The sequence below is a fragment of the Eretmochelys imbricata genome, chromosome 4, assembly GCF_965152235.1.
Source record: "Eretmochelys imbricata isolate rEreImb1 chromosome 4, rEreImb1.hap1, whole genome shotgun sequence".
Lineage (NCBI taxonomy): Eukaryota > Metazoa > Chordata > Testudines > Cheloniidae > Eretmochelys > Eretmochelys imbricata.
In genome coordinates this window covers 37959457-37974673 of record NC_135575.1, presented here as the reverse complement: position 1 = coordinate 37974673, position 15217 = coordinate 37959457, and the positions used below count along the sequence as shown (strand labels likewise).

Below are 15217 nucleotides of genomic sequence, written 5' to 3'. Positions count from 1 at the left end.
CAGCCAGAGTTCCATTAGAGGCATCAGTGGGAGTTTTGTTTTGTTTTTAAGAGAGAACTGCCAGGCTGATAGGTAAGTGTCCTGTGGGCACATTAAACACAGATGTGAGCAAGTCCATCCATCTGTCCTCAGGCACAGCTTCCTTTGGCTTCAACAGCAGTTTTGCCTGTATAAGGGCTGCAAGGTTTGCTCTGTGGCTAGCACAGTTAAAACTGCCATTTTACAATGTAAGCAAGAAATTACACACTCAGGTCTGAAAAAAAGAAGCTAAGTTTTTATCACTTTTTGTTTTAGTAACACAGCATGTCAACACTGAAAAAAGTCTCTGAAAATCATAAATACAAGTAAACCCAAATACCTGAAATAACTATACCAGATCCTGACTACACCCTCTTCCTTAGGATAGTATCTCCTAATAGCAGCAGGGGTTACAAATCCCACTGTCCTTTCTCAGCCAAAACCCACATTGAAGTCAAGCCCTGAGTAAAGGTTGTACCATCGTATCTCCTTCTGGTGCTGTGATTTCTAGATGAGACTGATCATTATAAGGACAAAGTTCTAGTGTGAGCTCACAATATTGCTGGCTCTTGTGGGTTTGTTATACCCTTGATGTTCCTTGAATATACTTTTATGTGGTTTTGTTAATTTCCACAACAAGCTGTATTCAGTAACGTGGTGTTACCAACCTGGAACAATGACCCAGATCCTTCCAACACTTAGGAATAGAAGTAATTTTACTTCTATGGCTCTTCTCTAACAAGCAGAGTTATTAATGTATATAAATGTGTGAGGGATCAGGTCCCATGTCAGCACCTGTCAGGCTGTCTTTGCACAAAGCTAGTTAGGTTCTGCTACCGAAGGCCTCGTTAAAGAAAGATGATGGCAGATTTCATTGCACTCCACGTGTTGATTATTGAAGAAATAATAAATTCCTTTCTCTCCAAAGTTGGTGGAGTGTGAAACATCTTTCCCATTAAGAGAATGAATCTGGGGGTCTGTGAGGTAGATGAGGCCTTTTCCATTACCTGTCACCCAACCTGTAGAATAAAGAATACATCTGAATATAAAATGACATACAATAGTCCCTTCACTTCATTGTGTTCTGTAATTAAGCCCCACCCACCCCAAGTCTGATCAATTTTACATAGGTGGAATTCTGCTGATGTCAGTGGAGTTACTCCTGATTTACCCCAGGGTAAGTGAGAGCAGAATAAGGCCCTTAACGTCTGTACTGATATGCAGGTAAGAACACATTCACAAGATGACATTAGGTCCCAATAGCATCTTGTTTTTGGCTTTACCCTGCTAAGGGAGGAGGGTACTTGAGTCAACAGCTTGGAAGGTCAGGTCATCAGCTCTAACCCAGGAGAGCCTGTGAAGCTAAAGAGGGGATGAATGCTTTCAGCCATTTTGGGGCTTGCCAGTCACAGGGAAGGAGAAGGGTGGCATGGGAACTGCTACACTGTCTCGGTGTTACCTGAGGAGCCCCCTTTGCAGGGAAGCCCCTCAGGGGCCCATTTCTGTTAGCTTTAGTTTAGCTTTCACATGGGTGGAGTGACACAAGGTTGCATCACACTAGGATCTGGCCCAGGAACATGATTACAGTTTCTCTCACATCACGAAGAAAGGGAGGGTCTCTTTGAGCCGCCAGGTGTTATTTATTTCACATGCCAAAAATTATGGCCTATTTTCTTACACAATGTGAGTCTGAGTCCTCTCTATGCCTCCCCTTGTCTTAGTGACACTGTAAATGGTTTTGTTCTTTGTACAGCACACACTGCTGGAAAATGGGAAGGACACACAACAAACAGAACCAGCCATCATACAAACCTTGCAAATCGACAACCACATCTGTGCCATGGGAAAACTCATGGGAGAAATGGCCAAAGGCCAAGCCATACTCTGTGGCTTTGTACTCTGTTTTTACTACTTTTGTGTTATTAGATAGTTTCACAAATTCTCCCAGAATATAGGGCTCCACACTCACACATCCTTTTATAGATTTGCCTTCTAATATCTGAAAGAAAACAGAATGTTAACGGGTTAAAATAATCCTAGTAGAGATGAAAACAGTGAGAAGTCCTATAGCTCAGCTATCTGAATTCTTATTTGAACTATTACTTTTTTCCACTGCACTAAAAGGATGTAAAGAGCCCCCACACTGTGCCATCCATTTGTTTGGTCCCATCACAACACATCTGGAAGCAGAGCTCACATCTAGCGAGAGAGAAGAAAGTATCAGCTCTGGAAACGTTAATTCAGCCTGATGAGACTAGACACGGGGATCAACAAGTTCTATAGGTATCTTCCTTGTAAAGCAAATGAAAAATATATTGCAAGAAAGTCAGTATAAAAAGTGGGAGAAGGAGATGAGAAGATGGCAGACCAACAACCAGCAGCCGTTCATCTTTTACATGGTCTGTGGTTGGTGGACGTAGTTATGTCTACATATTCAAGCGCTTGAATGTATTCATGCTAAAACTGCATTAGGCCTTGCTAACCAGTGCTCCAGTGTAAAGCAGCACCAATGACAGCATACTTAGCAAAAGCAGTAAAGCAAAGCTCTTTGATCCAAGGTCATTTGCATATTGCATTATAGCATATACGTGAACAACAGAGCAGTAAATTATATTCCACACATGCAGGGACAAAGACATAGAGGACATAGATATTGTGTATAATAGTCTACTTGGCTATTTGTATTTGAAATGCAGGAATCTAATAGAACGTAGTTAAATATGTAAACTAGATTTATAAAAAATAGAGGGATAGATGTTGGCTAATGCTCTGGACCCGGTGCACCATTCAGGTGATGCAAGAGGGCCAGAAAGCCACTGTCTCAGGGTAGCTGCAGATTTCCCTAGAACGGAGGACTCCCCACATGGCTTATGGCCAGCTATGTTGACTCTAGGCCATCCCCTCCCATCCCTCTCGGTAAGGACAGTGTCTTGGGGGCAAGTCTGGATGTAATGCAACCTGGTGATCCCCATCTGCAACTTGGGTGCCATTAATAAATCAATGCAAATTAGGGTAACCCTCAGGCTGCACTGAATGGGCACTGACTGGACCTGAGGATCTGGCCCACATTATTGTAACCGTTATTTCCAGCAACATTGTTACGATTAGTAATTATTATTTATGATTATTTTAATGATCAAATGAAAAAACAAGTTCCTGTCTCAAGGAATTGACAATCTCAGGGCCACACCCTTCTTGCCTGGCTCATCTGAGTAGCAAGGCCACTGGAACCTTCATCGAAGCGGGTGGGCCAAGGACAAAGTGGCAGAGGAATTAAAATGCTATTTAAATAACCCGCAGAATACAACTGTAACATAAATAACCAGAATACAAAATGTAGCCACATTATAATATTTAATTATAGTACAAACAAACAGGCAACTTTAGTTCTAAACATGGGGACTGCATTTTTTCCCCTCAGCACATGTTTCCTTTGTTAAAAAGTAGGGGGCATGGTCCTTTTATAAGTGGGGAGAGCCACAGCTCCCTGCCCCCCATTCTGGCACCAGTGCTCAGTAGTCCCACTTAAATCAATGAGCCAATTTAAGTGAATAAATGGAGCAGAATTTTACCCAAATTCTGGTAGTTCCGAGAGCACCATTAGAAGTATAGGCTAAATTTTAAAGAAGCATACTAAAGGTGCAGCTACTAAAATAGTACGTGCACCTGCAGGCAAACATGAGCCCTCATATTTCTGTGCACAAACTGGTTAGGTGCTAACACAAGTTGGGCAACTACACCTACCAGCTGGTTAACTGAACCCTTCCCTGCCCCAGTTACACATGTAAAGGTATGGGTTTGGTGGCCCGGCAGGACATACATACTTTTACAGGTGCATCCATTGCAACCTTTAATGAGAATCTGTGCTTGTATGTTAGATGTTTTTTCATCTTTAAATAATCAAACTTGTTTACCAGGTAATGGCATTTGCCTCTTAGGGGACCTCTACCCAGCGTTTCGGAGTGTGAACGAGCGAGCCTCTCTGGGTCGACAGACTTGGCCTAGCGAGGATCATACAACTGTTCTCAAAACAGCTGTTTAGACAGTGCTTTGAAGTTACGGCTTGAGCTCAGACTCTGAAGCCTACGAAGCGGCGGTCTACCCTTAGCCAGGAGGCTCACTTCCGTTTGCTCCAAAATGCTGTGTTTACATATCCACTGTGTATGGGACACAAGTGGCTTATAATAATTATTGTTCTGCAGAGATCTTGTAACTTTCTTAATATTATACCTTTCTCTCTACCCACTGTTCTACAGGAGAAACATTCTCTGATCATTTCCTGCTGGCTTCTGTAAGTTCCCTGCTTCAGTTGATTTCAGTTCAGAATTTCTTACCAGGAGTACTGCAGAGGGGATGTAAAAGATCTGTGTTGGGATCTTTTGCTCATACAGCCTTTTGTTGAATTCTGTCACGTAGTACTGGGCAGTCATTTGTCGCTCTACATCAATGAAATGATTAAGAAGCCCCTTTTCTTCTTTATACTCTTTCCCAACATACCTACATGGGAAAAACAGACACACAGCGTAGCCAATTCCTCAGGCAGATAGCAATAAGCAAAATCCTCATTGGGATGCAAATCATCACCACAAATCCACTTTGTTGTTCAAGAGCAAAGCTATTTATTGGTAACTTATTTAAAATGACAACAACTGAAATCTGGTCTTGTACCTCTTGATGGAACAACAGAAGTTAGCTCTGAAAGATCTTAGTCTTAGGGTGAGAATTTCAAAAGCGTGTAAATGAATTTGGCATCTAACTCTAGCTGACTTCCACTGGAGCATAGGCACCTTTGAAAATCCCACCACACTCCCTAATAACCCATATACCACATTTACTCATGATCCAAAATCCACATTTCCCTCTGCCAAGCAGCAAGCAATGCCTCTAGGTGCTGTGGCCTTGGTGAAGTGAGCTGGTAGACTTATTCCAGTTCTTAGGGCAGGGGTGTCCATTTCACAAAGCCACGGCACAGAATAAAATGTTATCCATCTCTCAGACATGCCATGCTCCGCCCCGCCCAGCTCTCTCCTTATCCTCTTGAGAAGAAGACAGCTAGGCTCAGATTTTTAAAGCCATTTAGGTGTTGCTGCGCTCAGCACTGCAATGCCTAACTGATTTAGGAGCCTAAATCTTACTTTCAAAAGTGATTTAGACACTTGGGAGCCAAAATCTCTGACTGTAAATGGGATTTAGGCTCCCAAGTGTCTAAATCATTTTTGAAAAAAAATCAGACTTGGGCGTTACAGCACTGAGCACAGCAAGACCTAAAGACCTCAACTCGAGGCAGAGGACAAGACTTGGCAATTAATCTTGTGCCCATGAGCAACCTCTACTCATATTTGTATTAAAACACAACAAGCCTGCACTCTACTGTGTGCCTTGTTTACATACAAGCTTGCACTGAAATCACTAAATTGGTTTTAATTTGACTATTTTCCTATTTTATGCAAGTCTGTGTGTGAATAACTCTCATTTCAGATTACGAGTGTTGTATCTGGATTATATTTAAATCGGAAATAGGAATGCAAAATGAGAGAATCTGAAACAACAAAAGGTGTGAAATAAAATCCATTCACTTACTTCTGAGCAAGTTTGTATGTAGACAAGCCCAAGGGCATAATAGGAAAATGGACAGTAAATGTAACACAGTGTCAGATAACATAGAAAACAATAATGAAGCAATTGGTTCTTTTTAAATACCTGTCCCAATGGAAAGCTGTAACTTCAGAATCAAACTGGGTAACAAGAATATCCAGAGCTATAACAGTGAGGATCAATCAAATAGCCAGGAGCTTTGGAAGGGCTATAAAACCCTTTTGCTTCAGGATATTAACAGCTCTTAACAAATGGAGATTAGGAAGAAATACTTGCCCTGGGAACAGGTTATTCCATAATTCCCCTATAACATTGGGGTTTCTTGCACCTTTTTCTGAAGCACCCGGTACTGACCACTGTCAGAGACAGGACACTGGACTAGCTGGACCTTGGGTCTGATCCAGTATGGCAATTGCCATGTTCCTATGTGTGCAGAATTAGCCCTCATTAAAATTTCACTTCAGCAATTTGTGCTTGATCAATACCTTCCCAAAGTTTCTTCTTGATGCAGAAAGTGTATCCAAAATGCAGTCCTTTGTTTGCCTTCCTTCGCCACGCTCAGGTAGTCTCCAATATACACAGCTGTTTCCTGGCCTGTCCACAGCCCAGATTTCTTGGAGTATTTCAGAAGAAGAGCAGCTACCAAAAGAAAACCCCCACACATGAAACTGATAGATTCTTTAGCAATGTTGTTCTATACCAGTAACCAAGGATGAAACCTAAGAGCTATCAGTTTTTTTCGTTGGGATGGATGTCCATGCCCAGACAAAGTTTCAAAGCTCTGCTACCCTGTCACACTCAACTATTACAGCGCAGTATTGAAACAGCATCTTTTGTAGAAGCGCATCCGTAAGTGGAAATATATAAGATAGTTAGGCAAAATGCGTTGCTTTGGCAGGACACACTGTAGGGCTGCTTTGCGGTTTCCTGCCCCCGTCTTGTACACTAATAAAAGTTTAAATGATTAGGGAGTCCAGAAAAAAAACTATTAGCAAGTAGAGAACACAAAATATCTACAGGAAGAATGAAATGCATTTCACTCCTGCTCTGTAATGCCCCTGCTATGAGCCAGTCATAAGCCTCTCGCTCATATATAAGCCTGAATACCACCAAATTGTGTGGCACTGGACAGTTATACTGATAAGAATATCTAGACTTATACTAGTTAATGCTAACACAAATTTGGAAGGAATATAAAACCTTCACGGTTAAAACCAATGTACTGCTAGGATTAGGACAGAGGTGGGAAAACTACAACCCAGGGGCCATATCCGGCGCTCGAGCTCCCACTGGGAAGTCGGGTCTGGGGCTTGACCTGCTCTGGTGCTCCAGCTGGGGAGTGGGGTCGGGGTTTTGCCCCACTCCGCCTGGTTCCCGGAACCAGCGGCACATACCCCCTCTGGCTCCTACATGTAGGGGCAGCCAGGGGGCTCTGCATGCTGCCCCCACCCCAAGCGCACCCCTGCAGCTCCCATTGGCCAGGAGCTGCCAGGAACTGAAAGCCAATGGGAGCTACAGGGGCAGTGCCTGCACACAGGGCTGCACGCAGAGCCGCCTGGCCGCGCTTCTGCATAGGAGCCGGAGAAGGGGATGTGCCATTGTTTCTGGGAGCTGCGTGAGGTAAGTGCTACCCGGAGCCTGCCCCTGATCCCCTCCCATGCCCCAACCCCCTACCCCAGCCCTGATTGCCCTCCCGCCCACCAAACCCCTTGGTTCCAGCCTGGAGCACCCTCCTGCACTCCCAACTCCTCATCCCCAGCCCCACCCCAGAGCCTGCACCCCCAGCCAGAGCCCTCACCCACTCCAGCACCGCAACCCCCAATTTTGTAAGCATTCATGGCTCGCCATACAATTTTCATACCCAGATGTGGCCCTTGAGCCAAAAAGTTTGCCCACCCCTGGATTGGAGGAGACCTTCATGTGGAAGTAGATTCTCTCACATTTGCCCACTGCAGGGCTCGTATACCTTCCCCTGAAGCATCTGGTGCTGGCACTGTCAGAGAGTGGATACTGTACTAGATAGACCATGGCACTTAGAGCTGGGCAGGAAATGATTCTACAAGAATTTTCAAGATTTCAAATAATTTTCCCATCACAAATTGATATCTCAATATTCACAAACTGAACTTCTGATTTTTTTTTTCAGATCAGATCAATCAAAACGTTTAATCAAAACTTACCCTCGGATTAGAGCCACACTTTAAGCTAGTGCTTCGCTTCAGTTGTTTATTAACTTTGTGAGCTAGCAGACAGAGCTCCTAGACTCACAGATTGAGAACAGAGTTTTATTGAAATGAACAAAATATAAAACTCACAAGGACCTTAAGACAAATTAAAAATAATTGAGAGATTCTGGCAGCAGGTACAGTCTTACTTGGTTTGGTTAACGGATCAAAGGAAAAAACTGGATACGATATTAAGCAAAACAGTAAACTAAGCCAAAATGTTGTGCTGCCCTGGCTTGGCTCTTTTTTCATTTAAATGTAAATATTTTGAAAAATGAGGAGGGCCTAAAAATATCCAGACTCTTGAGATCTATATAATCCTAGTAAGAAGTACAGACCTGATTCTGTAGCCTTTACTCATACATAGTTTCATAGATGTTCAAGCCCAGAAAGGACCAGTCCCTACTCTACTCTCATCTAAATTATTGGCATAAGTCAAAATGAGAATCAAACATGTGACCCTCAGTTTACAGGGGCAGTGCTCTAACCTCTGAATTAGAGGGCCAATGTACAAACACATATGAATAAGAATTGCAAGATCAGACTCTAGATTTCTATCTATCTTTGAGGGATTTATACCTTGTTCATCATCATAGTAAGAGTGCCAGCCTGCATGTAGTACAAAATCCCTTCTTACCCTCTTATAACTATGTTTGGGATTACGATGGCACATAACATATACACACAGGGGAGATGTTACTTACAGTATGCTTTATGGAGTTGTCTAGCCTTAAATATTCCAGTAGACTCCAGTCTCTGCACTAGCCAGTTATGCTCAACACCTGACAAGAGCTTCTCATAGTCATCATCCTCTAGAAAGCGAGCTTTTAGGATTTGTTCTTTGGTTCTCCCAGGCACAAAGACAAAAGAGCTCCCACTGGAGTTCAGAAAAGATGGACTCTCTAGTTCAGAGAAACTGCTGGAAAACTGCGCTGATTTGTACCATGATTTCAGAGAGGAGCTTGAGCTGTGGCTGCTGTTCAGAACATTTCTGTACTTTTCCGCTTCATCTTCCTCTGTGGTAGCACAGTCATTAAAATTGTCAGCTTCTGGCTTCTTCCTCCCTGATGGTGAAATTCTGATCCCAACCCTGTGGTGAAGTTGAGGCCTTGGAGCATTCATGGCAGGAGTGTTGTTTACTGAGCTCCCTCTATTGCTGAAAGCAAACTCCCATTCATCTTCTGTATCTGCCTGGGTGTCAACTTCAGGCATTTCAAAAGACCCATTTCCAGCAGAAGATTTGTTAATCCAGTCACGTACAAAGGAATCACTTGCTATTTTTGACTTGTTGCTTATAGATGTAGTAGTACCTACCTTACCTATAGGTATATGAGGCTCAACTGACAGATCATCTGTACTGTCTACAGTATCTCCTTCCGGGTCAATCCACACATAACTATTTCTAGATAATGGCTCTGTGATTCTTTTATACGCTTCGGCATCTATTACATTTCCTTCCACTCTGCTGCGCTGAGTAGGGCTGTGAATAACACTGAAGTCTCTATTGCTATCCTCGGTTCTGGACTCAATCATTTCAAAGGATTCTAATTCTACCAAGGAAGAGGAAATCATCTCCCTCTCAGGTCTGTTGGGACCAGAAAAATGGGAACCCTTTAAGTCCACGAAAGAAATAGCATTGTTCCTGAAGTCTATACTATTGGCATCCCCTGCGTTCTGTTTTGAGGCATCCCTTTCAGGTTCTGTCCCCTGCAAGAGCCCTTCTCTGGAAGCTGAGGACACATCTGCTAGTCTATTAGCAAAGAGCATATTATTCTTTAATGAATGCTGAGAAGGACCTGAACAGCCACCTGGTGACTCCTGAAGAGAGAGATGATGAGTTTGGAAGGACGAGTGCAGGCTCCCGCCTTGAACATTTCCCTCAGTAGATTCAGTTGAGACTGTGCAACACTGCTCATCCACTGAGCCCTTTCCCCTTTGTTGCCAATCTCTGGGAAGCGTATTGCTGGCGTTGCAATCTAGCTCCTCCCAGCTAGCAGAGGAACTTGATTTTGACAACTTGCTCCAAGACTTCAAAGAACTAGTGGTTTGACTCCTGCTTTGCAAACTGCTGAAAATGCCATTTTCATCATTGATAACTTTGTCTAATGGCTTGCTCTCCATTTCTTCTACAAGGGAGACGTTCATTGCATTAGAACTAATCCATCTCCTTCTTGTTTGCCCATGGAGTCTCTCATGGCTTCTTGTGTTTTGTGAAGCAGAGATTTTGGCAATGTCCTTGCCACCGCATAATTTTTCTTCAGTGTTACATATAGTGTCTACATTTTTAGTGTCAGTTTTTAAGGCAGTGATGCAAGCTCCCATTTTGGCTTCTCTGTGCCTGGTTTCCTGGCTCCTGCAAGTACTTTCAAACACTTCACTTACTGACCTATGATGCTGGGAATGCATTTCAAGGATTTTCTCAAAATTCACTTCACCACGCAAGATAGGCTTTTCTACTACACCTTTGTAGCTATCAGGAACATAAGATCTGGCATCTGAATTAGGGAAGCTTTGTACTTGTAAATGCTCCTTGACAGACATGATCAAAGACATGATCTCTTTGGCAAGTGTTTCTTTGTCTTGATCTTCTGTAAAAGGTGAAGTGCTGTAAGTGTACAGTTTCTCCATGGCTTCGCCACATAGCTGTCTCACCACACAGAGTCTCTCGCTCTGCCCGTAGAGATGCCGATTAACTGTTGTAAGGCAAAAAGCTGCTTTAATGAAACTATGAAGCTCCTGCCTGCTAGTGACAGGGTCATTTTCTTTCTTGGTGAGGAGACCAATTTCAAAGGATTTCTTAGCTTCAGACAAATAGAACTTTCTCTTCTCTGGAGGACATTGTGTGGAGTAACTATAGGACAATAAGCATGTGCCACGGATGTTCTGAAAAGGAAAAAGGATGAGAAGTCAATGAATTAGAAATCTGGAATTCTGTTCCAAATAAAAAGAAAAAAGTGCTGTTTCTTCATGGATTTCAAGGCACAGATATCAGCTCTTACAGCTCGTTTCTGCATTTCTAGGAAATGAGGTAAGGATTGTCTCATATATCTGATTATGCTGCTTTATTCTAAATTTGCTTAGAGTTGCATGGGGGTGAGGTATTAACTTGCAAAGCACTATCACTCTGGGGGATCTCTCTCTCCGCCGGTCTTTCTTCCTCTGTGGTTTTAGATAGGAGTTCTGGGAAGCGTGCAGCATCCTGCCCAAATCCCAGATGTGAACTGAAATCATACTCACCACTGCTGTGAGCACAAAAAGCGGGGTGTACTGGCTGAAGGCAGCTGCCAGCTTGCAGGCTTCAGCAGCTGACAGGAAGCGATGGTCAAACTCTTGGAGAAGGCGCTGTTAAAACAGCAGGATAAGAATTCCTTTACACACTATGTCATCTTTGTAATGTCATGTTCGTGGTGGTGGACAAAGACAAGTAACACTTATAGGGTATGTCTACACTGCAATGTAAGTCCAGGGTTAGCAGATCTTGAGTTAGCAGAGCCTGGATTTGTTAACATAGGGCTTGAGTCTCTACGCTCATCTATAACCCTAGGTTAGGAATTGTTGAACCCTGGGTCCCAACCTGGGCCTGGAGCATCTACACTACATTATCCGGGCCTGAGTCCAACCACCCATATCTCAGATTTCGTAGCACCCTCCCAAAATGTGGCCGCTCTAGCCCTTTATTCGTGGTACAGTGTGGAAAAACTTGACGGTCCAGAGGACAAAGGAAGTCAGCTCACGGAATACTTTTGGTGGACTCCCAGAGCACGGATCTAGTGGGGCTGTGTCTACATTGCAAAGCAATAGAGCTTGAACTGTGGGTCGTGGCTTGACTCAGGCTCAGATCCTCCACCCTCCTGGGGTCCTGGGTCTGAGCCCTAAGTTAGAGTGATTTTTGTGTGGATGGAAGCAGGGTTAGGCTTGAGCCTGAGTTTGAATCTTAGGCTTCGATTGGTAGCATTGCATACCCATAAAGACTTGACTGTATAATGAGGGTAATAGTAATGTGGTGGGAAATAGTTGGAAATAAAAGGGCAGAGTCTGATCTCAGTTACACTGAGGTAATCCAGTATAGTTCCATTGAAATCAGTGGGACTGATCTGACTGCAGAGCCCAGCTGCATCTGCTGAGAACATGAGTCATAATTTGGCCTGATGTCATGAAATGCTACAACTTCATTAAAATAAAATCAGGTAAAGCAGTAAATTGAGGATTCCTATAACTACATTCAATTGGCCATGAATTTTGTAGTAGTCATTTTATGTCCAACAGAAATTAAGCTATATATCTAACCAGAAAACAGGAAGATACTAAATATAGCCAATGCACATGAATTAAATTGCCTTGTGAACCTTAACTTCTACGTATCCTGATTTCTTCTGACTAACTGTGCAGCCTTACTGTTTACATTAACATAGTTCAACAGGAATTTTGTCTGAGCAAGATCTGATTTAGGACCACAGGACTTGACACACTGTGGAAGAAAATGAAAGTCCCTGTTTGTTCCAATGCAATGCTATGTTCAGATTGCACTTCTAGTTCAGAAGGATACTGATTTCTCCTCTCAAGTTATGTGAAATAAATGACTTCATTATAGGACAAATCCTGAGATGCACTGAACATGACCCACTCCCTATGGGATGAATCCTGAGATCTTTAAGAAGTTAAAACATAATAATTACTCAGGCAAATTGCCATTGATTTCAGTGAAGATCTGGACTTAGTCAGGATAGAGCACGGTCCTTAGAATTTGATTAGTTGAGTCCACTGGGTTTTGCAGATGCTCAACACCTCTCAGGTTTTGTGTCCATAAGAGGCTTTTTCTTTAATGAGTCTTGGGCTATTGCCAGAGCAAGATACTAGATTATCTACACTAATGGTCTGATCAATACCAATTCCTGTGTCCCGGAGACCCTTCCCATCACATTGGAAGTTTTAAGAGGTGTCTAATTTTGGTCTTAACAACGTTCACACAGTGTTCCTTCAATTCGTCCTGGAAGGAAATGACACCCACTTTGTGTTTAGGTGAGATAACGAACTCTTTGGCTGGCGTTGTAGAGCTTCCCCAAGCACTCAGTGCAAGGACAAGAGTAGGAAGTTTGGCTGCGGTTGGTGCAACTAGACAAGGATCAGCAAAAGACTTCTAATATATGAATATTTACCAGGTCAACTTGAGAGTTGTTTTTAAAACTATTATAATCTTTCTCACTCATGGAAACAAAGATATCAGCCAAAATACCCAGTGATGTAGCAATTCCCTGAAAAATAAAAAACAAACAAACAAGTGTTTTTTCCATTTTATTTTCTATTTTTGACGGTGCTGTACAAGACACAAAGATAAAGACATCTACAAGACACACAGAGAAGAGAGGACACATGGGGAAATCTAGAGCAGGAAACGAATTAGCCAAATTATATTTTTTGGATTATTATAAATGTGCGGGCATTGGGGAAAAAATGAAGGCTGGTGTAAGTCTGTATGGCTCTACTGAACTGAATTAAACTGCATTCATTTACACCAACTAGGGAACTTGCTCTGTATTATAGGAGGGATTTGAATGAGGATTGGAATTTTGTTACATTCTTCCTCACTATTTTCTCCAGCCTGTCAGCTTTCAAGGTGTGACAAATACGGCACAGCATCATGTGACATAAGAATATCTTCAGACTAAATGCTACATTAAATCCTGACTAAACAGATTTTGGAAAACAGGTTCTTAATCTGTTTAGGCTCAGTTTTAACACTCTACTAACTTTAGCTGCACAACAATAATTTAGAACTGATCAGTTTTTCTCAAACTATTCGCGAGGCACAAGGAAAAATTGTCTAGACAAGCGCCATATCAAATGCAATCAACATGCAGTTCTGCTGATAGAGCACCAAGCTACTGATGAGTTAATGTTGTTTAACTTGTTTAAAAAAATCCCAGATTTTGACAAAAAGGCAGGAGCTCCAGTTAATGACGATTTAACTCTGGGGATTGGAATGAGCAATTCTGAATAGGGGTCAGTGAACCACAAGAATTTGTAATGTCATGAAGATAGGTGAATTTGCCATTTGTGTCCTTCCAAAACAGGACAATTGTTCACTATTCCCAAACAGATTCCAGCCAACAGATTACCTTAAGATTGCAGTTAGTACAGCTAAATCATTCCATTACATGATGCCTCTTTGCCTTCTTAAATATCTGTAAAATTCCCTGCACACCTCTGCTTTCATATAAGTATTTCTGATTCTGATTCAAAGGTTCAAGATGCAAAACTTTGGTCCAGAGTTTTAACAAACTAAGTTTAGGGAGTTTGGGATCTGGAGTTTTGGTTTGGTCCATTATAAAGACAGGACTGGTTTACACAATTGAGATCCAGATTCCAAACATTCTAAAGCATGGAAGTGTTATAAAGATCTGGGCTATTTGCAAAGTTAATAACAAAATATATGAAGGATGGCTGTAGGACCTATGATGGTTAGGGCACTAACATAAGACTGAGTAGACCAAGCTTCAATTCCCTGCTCTGCCACAGACTTCCTTTGTGACTCTGTGCAAGTCACTTACCCCTTCTCCGCCTCAGTTCCCCATCTGTAAAATGGAAATAGCAGCATTTCTCTACCTCACGGGGGGGTTATGAAGATGAATATATACCGTAAGCCATTCAGATACGTCAATGATGGGGACTGTATAACTACCCAGATAGATAGATAGATATTCAGACCCTGATTCAGAATTTGAACACTCCTGAAGCTCGGGAAAGTTTGGTTCCAATTAAATGGTTAAGGCCCCTCCCTAAAAGTATAACAATGGCTGCATCTTGGTACTAGTCTGTCACTCCATCAGAGAACTACATTGCATCGTCTCATTTGATCATTTACTTCTGATGATGCTAATGAATGAAAATGATCATTTTATTCCTTTGCAGAAAGCAAAACAAAGCTCAAGACATGCTGGTTTCAAATAAGCACATGCACATGCATGTAAAAATAAATCAAGTATAGTGTAACGTTCAGCTAGAACATTTGCCCCACGTGACTGAAACTGACTACATCCAGGAAGAATAAACCCAGGACATATGACTGAGGGAAACACAATGGATTCTGAAATCAACGTGGAATTAGTCAGAGTATTCAGGGTGAAAAAAACACTAACCTTTTTATCTGGCTGAGGCAGTTTGAAATAGCCTACAATTGAAGCCCAAATCAGCTCCGCTGCCTCATACCACATTCCTGAAATAAAGCAGAGAAATAATCAATAAGCAGACTGCTTCTTTAAGTTACAACATAGCTCTATATTGCTTTAAAGCAGATGAGTTTATTTCACCTAACCTGAGCTGGGAGATTTCAAGACTGTATAAAACCATTCTACCATGCTTTTCCAGCTTAGTTACAACAT

At 42.3% G+C, this 15217-nt stretch overlaps 1 protein-coding gene across 1 annotated transcript in view; it reads right to left on the bottom strand.

Moving 5' to 3' along the window:
- Positions 1 to 274: 274 nt before the first annotated feature.
- Positions 275 to 15217, bottom strand: part of ALPK1 (alpha kinase 1) — a 47350-nt gene continuing 32407 nt past the window's right edge. Inside the window, exons 7-14 of the mRNA XM_077814410.1 lie at positions 14975 to 15051; positions 12995 to 13090; positions 11076 to 11180; positions 8543 to 10721; positions 6099 to 6252; positions 4353 to 4515; positions 1831 to 2017; positions 275 to 1037 (exon numbers count right to left, since the gene is read on the bottom strand). Of these exons, the coding sequence (XP_077670536.1) occupies positions 838 to 1037; positions 1831 to 2017; positions 4353 to 4515; positions 6099 to 6252; positions 8543 to 10721; positions 11076 to 11180; positions 12995 to 13090; positions 14975 to 15051 (3161 nt within the window). The 3' untranslated portion in view covers positions 275 to 837. The remainder of the gene's footprint in view (positions 1038 to 1830; positions 2018 to 4352; positions 4516 to 6098; positions 6253 to 8542; positions 10722 to 11075; positions 11181 to 12994; positions 13091 to 14974; positions 15052 to 15217) is intronic.